Genomic DNA, 20,699 nt, shown 5'->3' on the forward strand with positions numbered 1-20,699 from the left:
GTCTGGAGGTGAAGCCGTATGAGGAGTGTCTGAGGTCACTTGCTCTGTTCAGCCTGGTGAAGAGGAGATTGAGGGGAGACCTCACTGAAGTTACAACTTCCTCATGAAGGCAAGAGGAGGAGCAGGGACTGATCTCTTCTCTGTGGTGACCAGTGAGAGGAAATGTAGGAATGGCTTGAAGTTGTGTCAGATGAGGTTTAGGTTAAATACTAGGAAAAAGTTTTTCACCCAAAGGGTGGCTGGGCACTGAAACAGGCTCCCCAGGACCTGGTCACAGCACCAAGACTGATGTTGTTCAAGAAATGTCTGGACAACATTCTCAGGCACATGGTGTGATTCCTGGAGCTGTCCTGTGCAGGGCCAGAAGTTGGACTTTGATGAACATTGTGGATCCCTTCCAACTCAGCACATTCTGTGATTCTGTGTTTAGGGCCAGGTTGGATGGGACCCTGAGCAACCTGGTCTTGTGAATGGCATCCTTCCCATGGCAAGGAGGTTGGAACCAATTCATCTTAAGGTCTCTTCCAATCCAAAACATTCTATAATTCTATAGTGCTGTGAGTAGTGGCACAGATACCTACTCCTTTGTTCTCTATTGGAATTAAATTCCAGCAGGAACTTACTAACAAAATAGGTATCTGTGCAAACTTTCTATCTCTGGACTTCAGCACATTCTGTTCAGAGTAAATATTGGGAGATTATCTTGTGCCAAATTTAACTTCCACTAAGCACGCAACAGTGCAAGTTAACCAATAGGTTCAGACAAAACTGAGTGAATTTTTGAAAAGGAAGAAAAAATAGAGTAGGTACACAAAATTCAAAGCTTTCTTTCTAAAGCATAAAAATGACAGATAACACTTGTAACAATGTGTTTGAAACAGTAAGCTAGGCTGTATTGTAAAGCAGAAACACAGAATTAAATCTTCCGCAGTGCTATTCCTACTGCTATCTGCAACCACTTTTTATAAACATTCGTTGTGACATCATCACAAAACCCATGCATACTCATTTTTCAAGCTTCTTTAGTATTATTAAGTCTGCTGTGATGAAAAAATATATTCCACATTGTCAAGGTAATATTCTTCAGGTCATAAACCACCAAGCAAGCAAAATTCAAGCATCTGATCACCAGTTCAAGTCAAATAGTACCTTCAAATTTATAAAATGAAACTTCAGCCAACTTATCATGGATATTTGCAGCTCACAAACAATTTAAAAATTATGAGAATCATTAACTTGAACTACAAAAAGTAACAGTTTCACCTTGCATAATGTACCACAAAATATGAAATGGATTTTGGCAAAATACACTTTGCATATCTTGTACTTATTAGTCAAATATTAGTCATAAATTTGTCTAGTTCCTGAAAACAAGTCTAACAATAATTTTCCATGCATAAAATTGTAATTCTTACACAAAAGGTCAGCCTAGTATTATTTATGTTTGAACATTAGTAGCTTCCATATAAAAATTATTCCACAAATGTGACCACACCTACTTCTCCCTTGTCTAATTACAGTGAAAAAGATTAAAAAAATTGCATTCCATTTTCAAAGCCTGTTTTGCCATCCAGGATCAAACTAGCACTGCACAAAAGCAGGCTATACTTTCAGAAATTCTTCATGTTAAATGTGGTAGGAACACAAGGGAGTTTTATCTAATTAATTTATTGAAAGAATCACTAGCACATAAATTACAAATTCCAGCTAAAGGATTATGGTAGTGTACAGAGAGTGACTGGCTATTCAAGTAAAGATCTCATGTAGTGTTCCTGCAATTGCTTTTCCTCTTGGATTTTATATTCATTGATCTGCCAAGGGACATCTTGAATACCTCCATCATTACTGCTCTCAATTATTTAGTCAAAATAGCATTGTTCCTTCTTTCTGAAAGATGACATGAAGGACTCAGAGCTCAGAAATTGATCTTTCAAAGATCTGTTTTAAATATAGAACAACTCTGTATATCAATCACAAGCTATAGTGTTAGACAACATTTTTCTTGAGATTCCAAAATCTCTCTCCCTACTCAAGGTATGGATGCTGTGTTTATAGAATGAACTGTACTGCAGGTTGCAGTCAGCAAATCTGAAATTATTTGCTTTATGACATCTTACTTTCCTATCTTTCTGGATTTAAACCTTATGCTTTTTTTCTTCCTTCATATTGATTTACAGAGATACATTATTTTACAACTACTTGCATCAGAATTGCCTAAGTCACAGGTTCCTCAATTCCTCCTAACAGAACTCTGATTATATTTCTTAAGGGATTTTTCCTCTCATCCATTACTGACACCCATTCTCAGACTTCATTTTCAGTCTCTTTTCCCCCTGCTGGACATTGTTCTCAGTACAGCTAGAGAGGTATTAATCCTTTCTTCTCAGAACATGTGAGTACTCTATGTGCTGAGTACCTATCTCATAAAAAAATGTTCGTAATTCAGGATTTTTTTTTTAATGAGTACTAATTTACCACTGTAAAACCATCAATCATCTACTAGTTCACCATTAGAATCCCGTATTATGCACAGCAAAACTGATTTGTCATACACACTTGTTCAGACCATTTCAGATATTTAATTTGATTTATTATGATGCATTTAAATATGGCATTTGTAAGCCCACTCTGGAAAAGTGCACATCAGTAAAAACAGACATTCGACAACCTCATGTTCACTTTACAGAGGTGGTTGGTAGCTGCCATCTGGTTAAGCAACTATAGGAAGATTATCCTCAGCAGTGGAGTTTGTAGTGTATAAAGTGTGCTCCACAGAGGGACAGAACAAAAGCAGACCTGCTAAGTGGCACAAGGACATTACACCTGTCTGCCATCAGAAGTGCCCAAGGTCATGCTGGATGGAGCTCTGAGTAACCCAGTCTAGTGGGTAGCACCCCTAGCCCTGGCAGAAGGGTCGGAACTAGATGACCTTTAAGGTCCTTTCCAACCCAAAACATTCTGTGATTCCATGAAAAAAGGGAGAAAGAGACAGGAAGAGAGGAGAGTGAGTACACACACACCCCCCCAAACAACTTTGTCTTTTGTTGGCCATGCTACATGCCTCTTCTACTGACTTCTACTAATACAGCTCCACCAGATAAGTACAATTTCCATTATTCTCTATTAGCAAATAAAGTAGAACAGAAACATAATAGTGATGTTACTTCAGGCAGACCATCGAACACGGTTCACATTCCCAGCAGAAGAAATAGAGTTGAAAGAAATATTATGCCCTCATAAAAATTGCATGAGTTATTATGCACTGGAAAATGTAAATGATTTTGTTTCCATGACACAGCAGCAGTTTTCTACAGAGCTTATCTCTTACCTGCCCCTTGGTACATAATGTCCAGCTCAATCCTACAGATTCATGCATTGATGATATGAGGTAAAGTTAACTCAGCCATTTAAACTGGTCTGTGGTTTTAGTTGTCTAACACTATGTTGAGTTGCTCAAGTACCTACTGAAGTCAGCTGAAAGACTGACATCTCATATTAGGCCTTAAATCAGAAATGCCACACCACCCTGTTGTTGTTATAAAGTAGCACTGTATGTGCATCTGTATATTATATCTATATTCTATATTCTCTATTCTCTCTATATATAGAGAAACTTTGTGTCACTTTGGCCACAGGTATTCTGTTACTTTTATGTACCAGATAATTTACCAGGAATGTAACTTTTTTTCCTTTTTTTTTAATATCAGCTCAATTTAAATTAAAACATTTTTGGATTTGCAATCACAAGAAAATTATTGTGCATTTCCAAGGTACAGTAAGTCAGCAAAAGGCCTACAGATATGTATACAAATTTATGAATTAGCCCATAAAAGCTATGTGTGGAAGACTGTTCAAAGACATTGTTTTTAAATTGTGACTTAAGAAAATAATTGTATATTTATTAGACTGTCTGAATTGCTACGACTTCCATAATGGTATGAGATGTATTTGAGAGTTGATATTGGATGTCAGTGGAGGAAATTGAAAATAGTTCAGCTGATAAGATTCTACCTTTAAGAAAATGGTGCTATTGCCTGCAAATGCAGTTAAAACACTATTAAATGCCTGTACTTTGAAATGTATCCCAAAGCTATTTGATGTCTCTTTCTGCATCTTATTAGCAGCCAAGAAAATTTAGATCACCAAAACATTTAAAAATGCTGCCCAGAGCAGACAATTTTTATTATCAGCAGAGAGGATTATCAAGTAATCAAGGAACTTTTTTCCATAGGCAAGTCTGAACTGGTCATGTAGTGTTCATACTGATGAAAATACTCCCTGTAGAGATTCGAAACAGAGATGAAAACTCAATCTCAGCAGCACAGTGAAAACCCACCAGCGTTCCTTTAAATAAATCCTTCCTTTGGAAAGTTGTTTTTTTTAACAAACAGGTATTTACTAAGAGGAAGGTATAACATAGCAACTTCTCCACACGGAGATGGCAAGAAAAAGTGGAAAGTAAGAGCAGATGCAGAAGGAATGAGACAATTTTCATTCTTCCCATAAGAACCTCAAGAACTTCTAAGACTTTTCATCCATCTCTTCTCAGTCATGTATAAACTACAATCTTCTTATCCTTTTTGACTACTTGAAACTTTTTTTTCTACTCCACCCAAGCTTTTTACTGTTTTGTTTTGGTTTTTTTTTCCCAAAGCTAAAACTCATGTCTTTGGGGGTTTGGGGTTGTTTTTTTCTTGCTTGTTTTAAATCTCATGGAAGTTCCCTATAAGGGGATTTCCTCATGGGGTTTAGATCTCATCTCCCTAGCAGGTCCAAAGGACTGTGATAGCATATGTTCATTGATCAGTGGCTAATTACTACCAATTTCTTCTGGTTACATAGTTGTCACTCTACACTTAAAAAAGATTACGCACAATTAGCAATTATAAATCATCCTTCTCTGAAGACACAATTTCACAGCCAATGTGTCTTTGTAAACATATTAGTAAGTATTAGTTCATAAACATAAATTTAATATTATTTATTGGTTTGCATATACACACCTATATACAATTTATATATAATATATATATTTAAATATATAATTTGTGGGTTAAATTACCTCAAAAACAATGAATTTTCTTCAGCAGTTTTATACACCAACTCAAAGGAGCTGGCTAGATAACCCAGGCTTCAGCAACTACTGCACTATAAGAAGTGAAATAGAATAAAACCTTAGAATTTACACAACAAAATGAGTCCACTGTGTCCTGATTTTGGCTGGGACCGAATTAATTTTCTAAACCTTCCTGTGGTGTTTAGCTGCCTGCAGGTAAAACCACAAGGATCGAAATCTCAGAGCATTACAATTCCTTCTACAGACAGTGAGATTTGATGGAGACAAGAAAGAAAAGTTCAACCTTAAAAAAACATTGACCAAGGACACTTCAAGAAAGACCGGGAAGATCCTGAATACTTAATAACAGAACACTGAAAGGTGTGACAGCAATTTGTCTCAACTGTCACACCTGTCATGTAAGAGAGGAAAAAAACTCAGTGATGCAGTTTTCAAAATGCAAAACAAAGCAGAACAAAATTGCCACTCAGTGAATATCTCTTCTGTATTTTGTTACCTAAAATACAAAGGAAGATGGAGGTTTCACGTAACAGGCGTGCATCCTCTTCAGGAGAGAAAATAAATCCCTCCAAGTCATTCATGCAGAAAAATTCTCCAAGTTAAAACTGTCTCACAGGGAGCAAAATCCACAAAATACAACTACCCAAAAAAAAAACAAACCAAACCAGTAGACTGAGACATATAAAGTCAACAGGAAATGGAACTCCTCCAGAAATCTCTGCCCCTGTGTTCCACCACAAACTAGTGTTAGCCCTACCTGAGCCTCCACACTGTGCTGAACATCACTATTCCTCCAATACCAATAAGCACATGAATGTAAAGATTCACTTCTCTGGCAATTGTAAGAGAGTCTACTTTTCTGAGGCCTGAGCCAGTAGTCTCAGAGTCACATTCTAGGAGTATTTTAAGTGTGCACACAGTAAAAATTTAATGTTAGGAATGTGCTAATTTGAACTTCAAAACATAGTGATTTGTTGAAATAAGCAGACCAAACTGTGTATAGCCCCATCTCAGCATTCAGAAATACTTTTGCAGTTTTCAGAATGAGTTGTGCTCTCAGTGATCTATGAAAGTCAGTTGGTTGAGGTACATTTCATCAAGTTAAGAGAACCTTCCTCCTTTGCTGAAGTTAGGAAAGCAATAAGTGAGAAATGCAGAAAAAATAATGAGATACTTGTACAGACTTTTACTTGCACACAGATAACTTTCTATTTTTCCAACACATCAGATCAGAAGAGGTCTTTGTAGCATTTCTGAGTACCACTGATCTCCTAAGATTGAGTGACTAGAGACAACAAGGCCAGCCAGTTCACAGACTGGAGTAGCCAACATTTGTACAGCAAGGAAAATGGTGAAATGCCTGTAGGATCGATTTTTAACAATTTATTTTGACAGGAATTCCAGCCTGACAGCTTATTTTCTTTGTTGACTGTTCTTTTCTTGTGGGTTTTGTTTTATTGATTGGTTTTGAGGGGTTTTTTTTCAAGGACTGACTCTATCCTTATTTCCATTTTAGTATCTCAGCTTCTCAGTCGTTCAGCAATTTCAAGTTTTTATTTCTGACAAAAGGAGAAGTAAAAATTGTTGCAAATAACTTGGAATATAAAAAACAGTAATAACTTTTTTAAAAAATCACACACAGTACAACACTCTGAGTGACCAATCAGCACAGTGGTGTACAGCAAAGCAAAAAGTAAAGAAGTTTAACTTAGAAGAGAAAATCCAAGTAACTCCTCCTATTCTCTCTTCACCCAAACTTGTTTTTCAAAGTTCATCAAAAGAACTCTATCTTGATTGGTCAAAATTGTAATTGTACTATATCACCTGCAAAATAACTCTTGGTTTAGTGAAAGAGATGGATCTCTGCATTCTGCATGCTTAGCTTTTATAGAGACCTTTTTTTTTGTGAAAAAGATTTTCTCTCCTTTTTTTTTTATGACTTCCTTATAAATAAAAATTGTAAACAAATTTAAACTGATGTAATTTCTGGGAAGTTACTAGGCCTTATTCTACAGGTTGTGGGGACTGATCATCCTAGCTTTGTACTCTTGCATCTACTCTATACAATGAAAAACTTTGTCCATCTGTTTTCTGCCACTCTTACAATTAAAAAAAATAGTTGTCATTTTAAATAATTTTTTTTAAAGTAACAATGGAAGAATTTTCTGAGAATATTCCTGTTAGTTTTTACTTCCACAAGTAATTTCTGTTACATTTGCATTCAACTTCTTGCAAAGTGAACCTCCTCTTTTCCATCAGTCCAATAAACAAATAAAAATTATTACCATATTAAAATGAAGTTATCTCACCTTCACTTGTAATCTTATGTACACTCACTCTCTTTTACAAGAGACAGAGAATTAAGATCCTTTATTGTTTGATTTACCCTGTGTCTTTGAAATAATAATACCTTATTCAATCTTCTGCACTGAAAACTCAACTCCTTAAATTATGCAATAGAAAAGAGTATTTAAATACTGCAAATACCAAAGCTTGATCAGGTGAACTCTGCATGAATTTTTTGTGTTATCAGATTCTCGTGTGCCACCATTCACTTCTCATGTCAAAAATTTCTGTATTTCAAGCAAGGTCCAGAATGTTTTTTAAAAAATTTTATACAGGAAAATATACTTATTACATGTAGACTAGAAATGTTTCTACAATGCATCCTAGTGCCTCAGCCTTTTGATCATCTAAACAACAGCATTGTTCAGGAAAACAACTGATTTTAGCCTACATACCCAGATTTTCGTCTTCCAGAAGCAAGTGTGCAAAACAGGCACCATAGACTGGCCCCATCCACACATAATTCACGGTACGAATTAGAAATATTATGACAAACACCCAGATCCCATGAGGCTTAAAAGTGTCTTCATTGCCACCATCACCACTAATACTTGCATAGAGAGTAAAACAAATAAAGAAATGAAGCAATGATTTTCTTTTCTTCTCAACACTATTTTTGGAGTGAAGTGGGAGATTTTTTAACTGATGTCAAAGTAATTAATATATGAATGTATAGTTTGGTTATACAAAGAGAATACCAAGTCAACTCTAATGGCTGTACATATTGTACTTAGACTTACGTTCATTTATCTGTGAACTACAAAAATGAATAAAGTTTGTAAGAATTTATAACTGGCTACTTCATTTGTACTCCTGGGTCCCCCATCAACTGCTAACTCATGACTTAACCTATTATTGTCTTTCTATCATTGGTATATCTGATCTTCCTGCTGCCTATAGCAGCAGCACTATACCTTAATTCAAGTCCACTGAGGGCAAAGATTAATGAAAATGTCTCTATTTATTTCCAGAGTCCAATATAAGCAGTACTAAGACCAAAACACCCCACAAAACAAACAAACAAAGCAAACCCCCCCCCAAAAAACAAAAACCCTCAAAAAAACCAACCAACCAAACCCCCCCCCACAAACAACCAAAAAAACCCCCCCAAAAAAAAGACACCAACCAAACAAGAAAATCCAAACCATCACAACAAGCACATGTAATGCCATAGGAGTCTCTTCTGATCTCTCCTTTTGGTTTGTTTTTCAACTACTTATTCTCTACAAATACTGGACATAAGCAAAGCAAGTCTAACTCTACTTTTTTAAAAGCATCACCATTCTCAGAATACTTCTAAACTTTTTAATATTTTAAAGGAGTCATACAAGAAAATCTTTAAAATGCTAGTTAAACTGTGAGGTAAATTTCCAAAACATACACAGTAAGTAAACCCTATCCAATATAAGTGAGGATCTGCCACCAGCTGTGGTGTTTGCCAAATCAACTGGATTTATGTTTCAGGCAAATCCTGAGATCAATTCAGATCAACATTCAAGTTTACATCACACTAGTGATAAAAACAGTGTGTTTTCAATAGTTTTTTCAGGTTTGAGGAAGGGGTTTTCTTTGTTTTTGTTTGGTTTTTTATGGTTTATTTATTTCAAACCTCTAACCCAGTATTTTCTGCCTTGGGCTCCCTTTTACATCTTCCATGCTTGCAATATAAGAAATATTCATCAAGTGATTGATTTCAATGAATCTAATCTTCATTAGACTCAGTAGGGAAGACTGAATTAGATCCTGAGATCACTGAAGAATAGTGTCAGAGAAACTCCCATATAAACTAGAAGGTTTTCCCTACCCCACAGTAATCCTTAGCACTTTGGGATTTTTTGTGAACAAAAATCTGAAACACATAAGTTTTAATTTCCTTTAAAAATGTTTAATTATAAAATACTGCAAAAATGAAAGAAAGCATTAAAATTCTTATATATTGTACGTGTCATTTGTGTTCACTCAACTATCTCATTTATACGGATTTCAGGTACTCAGTATTATTAGGGCCTTTTAAATCTTTTACCAGTTTTTTTTTCCTACAAGATTTATCACAAAAGTATGTTTTTCCAACTACCATAGCTAAAATGTCTGCTCTAAAACTTCATCATACAGTAAAGAAGATAGATATATTCCCAGTGCGGCCATTCACCATCTGCTTAAGCAAATACACTTCAAGATGCTTCTACAATTGTGATAAAGTGACAGCAAATCTAAGAGCACACAGAGCTCATATTCTAAAGTGATGATTGTACAACTATAGTTTGCATCATAAGGGACCAATAAAAATCTTTATGTTCTGTTTGAATGGCAAGGACTTGTATAAAAGAGAAGACAGAACAGGAAAATAACAAAGAACTGATCCAATCAGCAGTTGTCTTAAATTTAGTAGCACTAATGAAACTTCTTGACCATAATTAGTACTTAACACCACAAGGATATTTTTCCCTCTTTCTGATTTTTTTTTTTTTTTTACTGATATACGAGGCTTTCCATTTTATTAGATCCCAGGAGTGTTTTTTCCTCATTTTCCAGGTGGGATTAAGAGTATGGAGTGCTCATCATTAACAACACTTCTGCTATTCTCCATGCATTTAGATTTTTATTCTTCTAATTATCAAAGTGATAACTGGGAAATGCTAATTCACAGCCTCCTCCTTGCACAGTGAAATATCCTGACAAACAGGCTGAATACTAAGTGAAAACCTGCAGTTTTATTAGTCAATAGCACTTTTTCTATTCTGTACAACAAACATTACTAGACAGATATCAAATCTATATTAAAACACTAATAGCAAAACTTCAGTGCACTGCCTGTTTACCAGGAGTCTTAGTAATAACTCTATAGAGAATACAGATAAGAATTCTACTGCTTTAAGGCCAACATCAGCAGTTTTCTTTGGCATAAATACTTTTTCTTGCAGAGATTCAGCAGACTTGGTCTCTAAATGGTGAGAAGAAAAAAAGAATCTCCACCATCTGTTCCAGCCCTGAGGGAAACAAACTTTCCTGGCAGTATATAGTTCAGGATTTAATTGCACCCAAAGCCAATACAAATACATGCAAAAATATAAAACACCGCTCTTAGTGAGTGGAAGTTTTGTGTTACTCTACTTCAGCTTATTTCTTAGGGCTATAGTTTACCTTATTTTTGCTGTAATCTGTTTTCTTTTATTTCTGTTGTTTGCTTTCAACAATTTTAAATTAAATCCACATTATCATTCCAGATAAAGAGAAAGCGAAAGGATCTAATTAGATTTCATTGCCCAGTTTATCAAATTTTATTTACTCTCTGCATGAGTATCAGGAAAAGCACATTTGCTAAGGTCTAGGAGAAAGACTAGCTTCTTCATGAAAATAAAAACTGCAAGTAATATAAATTTTATAAATTTCATAGAAATTATTATAGATAACCAGTAACAAAGCTCTGGTTTCAATGACAGCAAAAGGGAGAAGTTCAGAATCAAACAAGGAGAAAAATAAATCCAAATGAGGCAAAAATTTACTTTGATTTTCTGAAATTAATCTTTTAAAATCAGTTTCAGCTGGAGGGATTCTTTGGGCCATTCTACATCTATTTAAATAAGAGCCACATTTGTTTTATCTCAGGATAAATTCTGATAATATACTCTACTTTAATTGAAGTTTACTTCAAAAGGAGTATTGTATAATCGACAATTCCATAACAAAAATGCTGTAATTGAATCACTAATTACAGATCTCTGTCAAACTTTAAATTATTATCTTTTGCTTGCAATGTTTTCTGTTACAGAAGTAACAGTATAAACTCTGGTTACAGTAGTATAAATACTTTATTTTTTTAAAATAAGGTATACAAAAACTACCAAGTCCTGACAATAAATAGAATATATTCAATGTTCATCAAAATCATGCTACTTCATTTATTTTATTTACCTGTCTGTGACACAATTAACAGAGTATACTGCCCATGTCTTCTTCTGTAGAAAGTGCTTGTGGCTACTTATTTTCTAGTTGCCTCTAATACTTGTTCATACCATAACTTTAAAAACATAATAATAACATGAGAGGTGCCATCACAAGCATGGTGGCAGGAAGTTTTCTTTGTATCACAATGTGTTCTAGTCACAGGATGAGACAAATGAAAGGAAAAAATTGGAAGTCATCTCAGTAGTGATCTACTAAAAAACGTAATTTGGAAGCATCTGACTCTTGCATCTCATTATTTCTTTTCTGCACTTTCTATCAGATTCCAAGAAAGAACCCCAGTACTTACAGATATTGACAGAATTTGCCTCAACTAGCTGTTGTCAACTGAGTAGATTAAGTTTCTTTGAATCAGTTTCCTTTCTCACGTTCTACTAAGGTGCTACACAATAAAACCAAGCAAATACAGGCAAAGCTAGATTTCTAGTTTAGCTTACTGTAAACCCCATCTACCATCCTGTGTTAAAAGAGAGTAAATAGCAAACCACAAGAGAAAACCTTTTAACTGACAGGTTTTTATCCCCTGTTTTATACCCCATCCACTATTAGCTACTAGAGCCAGAAATGGAAATTAAAAATCATTTTTGCATGCCTACTTCTCTCCATATTACTCAGATTCTGTAAAAGAAGCTATGGCTTTTTTTAAGTTGGTATATCGTACACTAGCCAACTTGAATTCCAAATATCATGCCAGTGCCTTGTGTATGTATCCAGTTGCTAATGATTTTTAAAGGCCAACAATATGTTCCATCAGAAAAATTTCCCACAAGACCTAATGATAATTCTGACGTTATTTAATTAAAACTTTTTAAACTTTGCATTAGGCCAACTAATGTTCAGTAGTTTAAGATCTTGAGCTTACTCTAAACTTAAAAATTATGTATCCCACTTAAATGTCTTCCTGAATACAAGGCTTCCTTTATTTACTATAAATTTATGATAAAACAGTTTAAATTTAGTTTTACTTATTGTGTAATAATTTCCACTGTCCCATGCCACCAATTTGATATTAAAAAAGAATTCTCTAACTATTTTAATAGTTTTTTAGCTGGCACCAAGAAGTTTTAGGTTTGAAGTACAAGCAGCCATAGTGCCACTACATTATGGAGTAGTTACCTTTCTTCTTCCAGTTTTAAACACATTTTCTATTCTCAATACTAGGCAATACCAATATATATTTTAGAACATCATAAAAGAATTTGTGTGGTGGTTTTTTTGCCTCTTCCTAAACTTTTTTGTAAGGGCTATTTGAGCTCAGAAATTGAGACATGATTCGAACCATACCTGTACAATCCTTGTATTGCTAGAAATGCATCAACACTTTTGTGACAGTACTGAAAAAGCAGGGGAGCAAAGAATATCTATCCTGTGAGTGGCACTGCCCTATCTGCAGGCCCAAGGTACCAGGTTAGAAAGGAGGGCACTAGTAGGACTCTAATGCTACCTGTCCACTGATAACTCTTTGCCAGAACTCTGCTTCTGTTTCTTTTCCTCTAATCTCTCCAATTCCTCCTCAACAGTACCAGAAACTACTGGCTGAATTTCAGCACCATGTGCTACATTCTGTTTCTTTAAAATCAGGCTGAGGGTGTATAAGAAGCAAGGATGTTTTTTCAGAGATGCTTATCCACAGAATGGTTGAGGTTGAAGAAAGAAATTACCTGGTGCTGCTCCCCTGCTCAAGAAGGGCCACCTAGAACTGCTTGCCCAGGACCAAATCAAATCAGGTTTTTAGTATCTCCAAGGAAGAAGACTTTACAATGTTGGTTGTCTGATTCAGTGACTTGACAGAGACTTAAGAATTCAGCTTTCAGGTTAATAGAGCTTCTTTGAACAGATTCAACATCATTACTGGAAAAATTAAAGGTTTTAAAATTTTCTACCACTGAAAATCTGTGATGTCCACAGACCCATTTCTTTGTGTGGTTTCAAACAGCAGCGATGACCTTACAAGAAATTTTAAACTTCATTAAGTTTGTACAGAGATTAGCTAGAGAACACAGATTCTTCATCACTATATGAATGTAGAATACATAATAGCTTAGAGCTGATTAAAAGATTTATCCCAGCATTGAAGGAATTGATATACAAAGACTGGGACTGCTCCAGACACTGAAAATAAGGGATGTCATTGCAGTATATCTTCAGCCAGTCAAAAAAGCCAAACCTATATTCGTAACTTGTTTCAAGATTGTCATTGCCCCATCCAACGTTTTAGAGGTATGAATTCAATGCAAAGGAGGAAAGAGAGAGTTTGAGACTTAAATTGCAAAGAGATACAATATCACTGACAGCAGTGAAGCAGGGTATATTGAACATTGTTTTTAAATTAAGCCTGTTATATGCATATTCTCATCAATACCTTGAATTTAGCTTCCCTCTGCAGATCCAGTAGCAGATATTACATATGTTGGCCTTGCGTGCCAGTTAGTTTAAGCAATTTAAGACAACACTGGGGAATTTAAGAGAGATATTTGAGAAAATCTTGCACAGATGTTGGAGGAAAAAACACCAGTTTTCCAAATGCCATGAGCAAGGCAACTCAAGAAAATGAACTGTGTGGGGACAGCAGAGTAGGGGAACAGTGCTAAAATTTCGTATGGTTTCAATGGGTATTAAAAAGAACCAGTTTTCTATTGGTTAGAGCATCTCTTTCCAACAAAGTGCTGAGTGGCACATCTGCCATTAACAGTTATTTTTACCACTCTGTGAATGTGCAATTACTAATGTTATCGCTGCATGAATTCAGGATTTAATATTAATTTTTTAAGTGTTGCACTAAAGTGAAGATATATAGATCATAGGCTGAATTAGTAATCTAAGTCTAATAATTCCTATGTGCTATCAAATGTGTTTTAAGATCAAGCAGAATCCTCGAGTTCTGAAAGATTTTTTCATATTTCTTTTCACAACACAGCTTGTGTTGAACATACTTCTGGAGTGATATTTGAAGCTTGACACCTTATTGGCAGCAACCTTAAGGGTGATGTTATACGCAGAAATTCAGGCTTTCAGGAAGAGTGTAATAATGATGTTTTTGAAAACTTCTACAGAGAAGCCAACTGATAGCCAAAGTAAAAAAGCAAGTGCATCTTAGTGCAAAATTTCTTTTGCAATGAAAACATTGGATTGATATTCAGATTAACATATCCTAAAATTTCTTTTGAAAGACTGGCTAATGAGAAAACTTAAATAATGTGTTTAAGATTTATATAAGAGACAAGATTAAATATTTCTTGAAGCGAAACTGGTAAGATGACAGAGACTTAAATGCTTGCTTTTGAAGTATATGAACATCAAATAAGATTAAATAAATGTCAGTGCTTCTAAATGAATGTGCCAATATTTTAAGAACCAGTCTAAGATCACCTAGGGCACAAATCAAACATACACAAAAATTTTAAAATTACAATCCTTGAACTAATCCTGTGGAAGTCACTGTAGAGGCTAGAAAGGAATTCTAGATCTTTTCTGTGGTATAGTTAGTATTTAGTTCACTTCAACTCATTTCCCCCAGCCCTATTTAAAAAGGAAAAGCCTGTAGGCTTTCCACACTATATTATTAACAGTCTGCTGCTGAAATCCTGTGTTGCTTTAACTCACAGGATCTGCTGTATGTCAAACACCAAAGCTTCCTTTGAATTTGTTCCTGCTTTCTTATTTCATAATTTTTCTGTCTTTTCTTGGAATACAAGGCAGCCTATTCATATCCACTCTTAGCTTACCCTGATGATTTTGTAAGATGCCTTCATATCCTTTTTAAGCCATTTACTACTTTTGGCCATTCCTGCTACTGTCTTCTGAACTTTTTCCAGTTTTCTCATACTTACTTTGAATTTGTCCATAGTCCGCTCTTATCCTCTGCCCTGAACAGATTAGTATTGGGAGCAAGATTTCCAACCTAAGTTTCTACTTCGTCTTTCAGGAACAGTCAGGGGAAAAGCAAATGTTGCAGCAGTCTTTAGATACCTAGATATTTTAGTAATAGCAGTAAGAAATCTGAAGCTCACAGACTTTTTAACAGAGGAAAATATTCACCAAATGATAAATGAGACAAAAATAGAGATTAAAATAATGTTAATATCACAAGGATGTCACAGAAGCTACTTAAAAGTAAAAAGCTTACGTATGAAGTAAACTTTATGCCAGAAATAGTCTATAAAATTCCAAGTATATAGGAGTATTTGCTACATTCCTGAAGATTCAAAGCAAATTGCCATTTGTCATAATGACCGAGTGTATCACCGTATGGAAAAAAAATATAACATAAAATACACAAGAAGCTCAGGGTGCATAGAAAACACAAGATGAATTTGTCATGGAGAAGTTTTTAAACTCTTACTTAGATTTACTGGCCTGGGTTTAGGAGAATGGAGTAAAAGAAGTGAACACAAAAAAATTGTAACTGAACCTTATCTGATGTCCTGAGAATGCCATTCATGACCCAGTACATTGTCCCACATGAGTCCAACTGAACTTCAGAGAAGCTGAAGAATAATGTTTCCAGCCTTCTTCATTCTGCACAAAGCCATTAATTTCACAGTGCCACTTCACAGAATAAAGATAAGGGTCGAAACACCAAGTAAAATAATTCTAGGCCATTTGAATCACCATCCTCTAATGCTTGTTATAGGTATGGCTAGCAAGAGCCAGGGGTTAGTCAATAGTGTCAAACACACAGTCAGATGCTTGTATTGCTTTTCTTACACCCAGCTGAAGCTGCTTGGAAACACAAAGTGCCTGGCTTGAGAACATGCAGGACACTGGAAGCAGAGAGCTTGGTGGCCTCTGCATGCTCCTGTGCTCATGCTCTGCACAAACTACTTACTCACCCAGCAAATAAAAGCAGTACCAAAACATATCACACTTCCCAGCTCATATGGTCAATATCAGATCTAATGAATAATCTAAGCTTCAAACTTTGAAGTTTGTCATTAACCTTTCCTTTAGTTCATCATTTATGTTTCCTCTTCTTCCCCCTCACTGAACACACCATCCTGGCACTTGACCATCTCTATGAATACCATTCTTAGAAAGTTCCTTGGATCACAAAGCATTTTCTAAAGAGTTCTCTTGCTTTATTAGTATAATCGTAAATATTTTACATTTTTTAGATAGTTCAGGCTTGAGAGCTCCTCTGAAAGTGATTGCAAAATTTTCAATCTCTAACATGCAGTTACAGGACACTGGACTTTACCTGAGGGAAACAAAGGACTCTACAGGTAGACAAAATACTTCTAATTTAAATTCATAGAAAAGGGGATTATAAGTAATTAGCTTCTCTGTAGAATTCATTTTGCTTTTATATGGGAAGAAATTGAGACAGTTTATTGACTAACTCTCAGGGTCACAATTGGCATCTAAATATCTAACCAAGCCAGTAGGAAAAATCGTTCAGTTTCTGATGCATCATGACATGCTAATAAGTAACTGAGGGAATAATTATAGAAGGAGTGGAGGAAAAGTAATTTCTAATTTAGTATGGCCATTATCTTGATCCATGTCAAAAATGTATCATTTGCATAACAGTCTCAATCATCAAGGAAAGACTTTCAACTTCAATTACTGTTTTGCACGTATTCTACGCGTATTTTGGAAAAAGGGGTGATTTAATTTGGTGTGAAGAAATAAAGATAGCAAGTGAAAAGGAATTTAAAAAAATGAAAAAATGGAAGGAGTCCAATGATTCTCGAAATAAATAAGCTACAATAAAAAGCAGGTAATGGACCAGAATTTGAAGTTTTAGTTTAAAAAAAATCATGTCAGCAGAATACAGATTTAACACAGATTTCACTACCTCAAAATGTATTTATCAAATGTTTCAGAAATGGCTCTCTGTGAAGGACTTGATGCTTTTTGTCTGTGTTCTATGCACAGCTTAGCTAAGACACATTTCTCAGTGATTTTAATGGAGTTTCAACATATAAGCCAAAGATCTCTCTCATTTAGCAAGGCAATCCTTAAACTCCACTTATCATGTAAGTGTTTAAAAGGGCAATTTTCAAACCATTAAGTAGAACTCACGATGTTTGAGCTCAACTATAAATCATTTGGTTACAAGATGTATTATTCAAATAATTATAGCTACCTAGCTACTATTGTAATGTCAATTAGGTAATAGAACATTAGCTTTTAAAATTTTATTCTCCTGACACAGAATACTAGTGTTTTCTAGTAAGCTTACTCATTTAAATAAGGTGTATTTCTTGGCTTCTCTCATCTTGAGCTCCATACCCAACCTAAAACTTAAAATTTCTGCATCAAGAAGTATTTCCCCCCGAAGAAGGAGAACAGAGAACCCAGCATGAGGATTTGAAACACAACTACCCCAAAGCATGACCTGTCAGAGATAAAATACACCAAAAAAAAAAAAAAAAAAAAAAAAAAAGCTAAGTAGCTAAGTACACAGTAATTTGATCTGAAAATCAATGATTGCCAGTAAACCAGAAATTAAAAATACTTAACTGCTGTCTTAATATAGTCATTGTTGACAGTCACTACCCTATCATGTAGCAGCATCTTGCAGGCACTCCTTCCCCTCACACTCTGCCCCAGTTTGGACTAGCCTCTTCTAAAGAATTTTGTGAAAGCCTGAAGAAAGTGCTCAGAATATTTGTTTTCTGATCTTTTTTGAATTTTTCTGCTCTCAGAAGCAGGTCCTTGAAATGAGATTTGTGCTAGAGGAGGTCAGCTAAACTAACGAGGACACATGGCAGCGTCCTTCTGACACCATTAATAGTGATGGGGGTTCACCTTCTCTATCCAGGAGTAGCACCCTTGAGGGTTTTTTCCCATTAGCTTTTTACTATTTTTGACCTGTAACTGGCAGAACCTTCAGCTTTACTGAAGGCAATCTACTAGTGGTTAGTTTAGAAATGTTTTGTAAAAGAAAGAAGTCACATAAAAATAGCTTGACATCTTCTGCCTTCTTTACCACATAGATACAGTAGATGTTGGAAGACAGTTAATAGTCAAGAAAGGCAAAAATGCTTTAACAGCACTGTGCTCAACTACAGCAATGAAGGAGCTGGAGTTAAGATAGAAGAAAGTCAGATTGATAAGGCCCAAATATATGAAATAATATAAAGAAGAATAACTGTCGCTGTCTCATTTGTTTAACACCACTGAAGTCAACATAAATGAGAAAGAAGAGAGAAAATGAAATAATTTACAATATTTCTAGGCATGTAGTTAAAGCCCAAATTAGAGAACTTGAGTATCTTGATAAATAACAGTTTTCAGAAGGCATCTAAGACAAAGTCCCTCGGATACCCCAGTCCTTTACTGAAGACTGTAACTGACTAAAGGAGAAACCTAATTTTTTTTACATTTTAATCCAGCATCTAAATTAGGTGTATGAAGTTGAACATCATTCAGATACTCCATTGTCCACAGCAATGTGTGAAAGAAACATGGTGAATTCAAACCATAAAGATGAGTTAACAAAACTTAACGCAACCTCTGGATGATATTTCTACCTGAAGTACTGTCTCATTTCTCATTTCCATAAATAAATCTCTCTTTGTATAAGGGGAGAAAATGTAGCAGTGCTGTAATTTTTCCCACACATGCTCTGAAATTATTTGTGTTGCATACACCACACTAAAGAATTGAAATTAGCCCTGTAAATTTAAACATTTTGGGTTTTTTTACTGTCATTTCTTCTATCAGAGTACTGCATCATCGAAGTTCTTTTTTAAAGAGATTGTGATTGTTAAGATGGCAGCATTCATGTTTTGTTGTTATTGCACAAACCATTCCCTACAAGCCCTATCTGTTACTCCTAGAATCCCATTTTAATCTTACACTACCTCAGAACATATGCTACTTACTTAAAGCCTACATATTGTGATGATATATCAATTTTAAACAGTGTCCACAGTTAGTTTTAAGCAAAGTTAAACTTTCACTATTACTTATATGTGTAGTTGCTGCTAGATTTCCACACCTCCAGTTTAATCTATGGATAGCTGTACCTTAGCATTTTTGATGAAGTTGCTGAGCTTAACATGTTTTTATGAGGCACTAGATAGACTAATAAAAAAGGGCCTTATTAAAAAATTTCCCCTCCCATCAAAACTATCCATCTTTTTTAACCAGGGAAAACACACTCAAAATCTGTCAAAGTACTCACAAATATTCTTATTCAAGGTCTGCATTGGCAGAGTTCCAGAAACCTGCAAGGTGTGCTCAAATTATAGAAAAAAAGAGCATGTTGCAATGGTCGACACTGCCAGCATACAATGCTCAGCATAAGCTGTATGTCTCAGAACTCAGGCTGGCACCTCTTAGCATTCAGAAGATTAAAAAGTAACTAATCGTGCATGCTTTGATGAGTACACAAGGAAACTCTTCATTATCCAAATTCAAAGCAAGAAAGACCCATGTAGCCATGAACAAGCTGCTGATCTATCAACTTCAACACCAAATATGAGCACAGGTCTGCAACCTTCCAAAACCCCTCTGAAATCCTAAATTCCGTTTTTCCTGTAACAAAGATTAATATCTTTCAGGCTTTGAGATCTAAGTACATTCAGATGAATGAGGTCAGCAACCACATTTGTAAGGCAAGCTGCCATAGATTAGTTTCCAAGAGACAACCGGTTTATTCAGGTTAAAAAGGGGCGATTGCCCAGAGCATTGAGTATAAACAACAGAAAAAAAAATCCATAAGGTATCTCTGGAGTGCAATACTTACTGTGTTAACTGTTCAAGTCATTTACTCACTGTACACTCAGTGCAGACTCTATAGAGATTTAATTGAACAGCTTGAAAACACATACCCGATAGCAAATATTCCAGATATTTTTCAGCCATGCTTACCTTTAAAGAAACAATCTTCGTTGTGTACAATGGTGATCTTTTGCTTTTTCAGACAGGCAGCCCTGTGCACTTCACAGTGGTTTTCATAGAATTCTCCATCAGACCCACACACAGGTTTGTAATGTGGCTTGCAGTGCTCCATGCACAGACACTCGGCTTGGCCAGTCTTTCCATTCACAACGCAGTGTCTGCCCAGACCACAGTACTTGTTCTCACATGATCCAACATGGCCATCCTGACCAAGATACCCTTAAAAAAAGAAAAAAAAAAAAAAGCTTTGATTTAATAATTACATTTTGCTTAATTACATGCAAGATAAAAAAAGGATTGATTTGTGTAAATTAAGTGAGACTGTCTTTTGTTACATCCTTGACTAATATTAAACACAGGTCAGCCTGATGTTACACAAATTTTGTCTGTTTATCATGACTTTTATACTTTTAATCATTGTCACAGGCCAACTGTAATTAAGAGCAAGATCTAGCAACAA

The 20,699-nt window shown here is 35.3% G+C and overlaps 1 protein-coding gene across 19 annotated transcripts in view; it reads right to left on the bottom strand.

Moving 5' to 3' along the window:
- The window catches only part of FSTL5 (follistatin like 5), a 386,298-nt gene that overhangs the window by 173,932 nt on the left and 191,667 nt on the right, over nt 1-20,699 (bottom strand). For all 19 annotated transcript variants that reach the window (XM_069013600.1, XM_069013606.1, XM_069013602.1 and 16 more), the window contains one exon: nt 20,210-20,458. In XM_069013600.1, coding sequence (XP_068869701.1) covers nt 20,210-20,458 — 249 coding nt within the window. The remainder of the gene's footprint in view (nt 1-20,209; nt 20,459-20,699) is intronic.

The sequence above is a fragment of the Aphelocoma coerulescens genome, chromosome 4 (genome assembly GCF_041296385.1).
Source record: "Aphelocoma coerulescens isolate FSJ_1873_10779 chromosome 4, UR_Acoe_1.0, whole genome shotgun sequence".
Classification (NCBI taxonomy): Eukaryota; Metazoa; Chordata; class Aves; order Passeriformes; family Corvidae; genus Aphelocoma; species Aphelocoma coerulescens.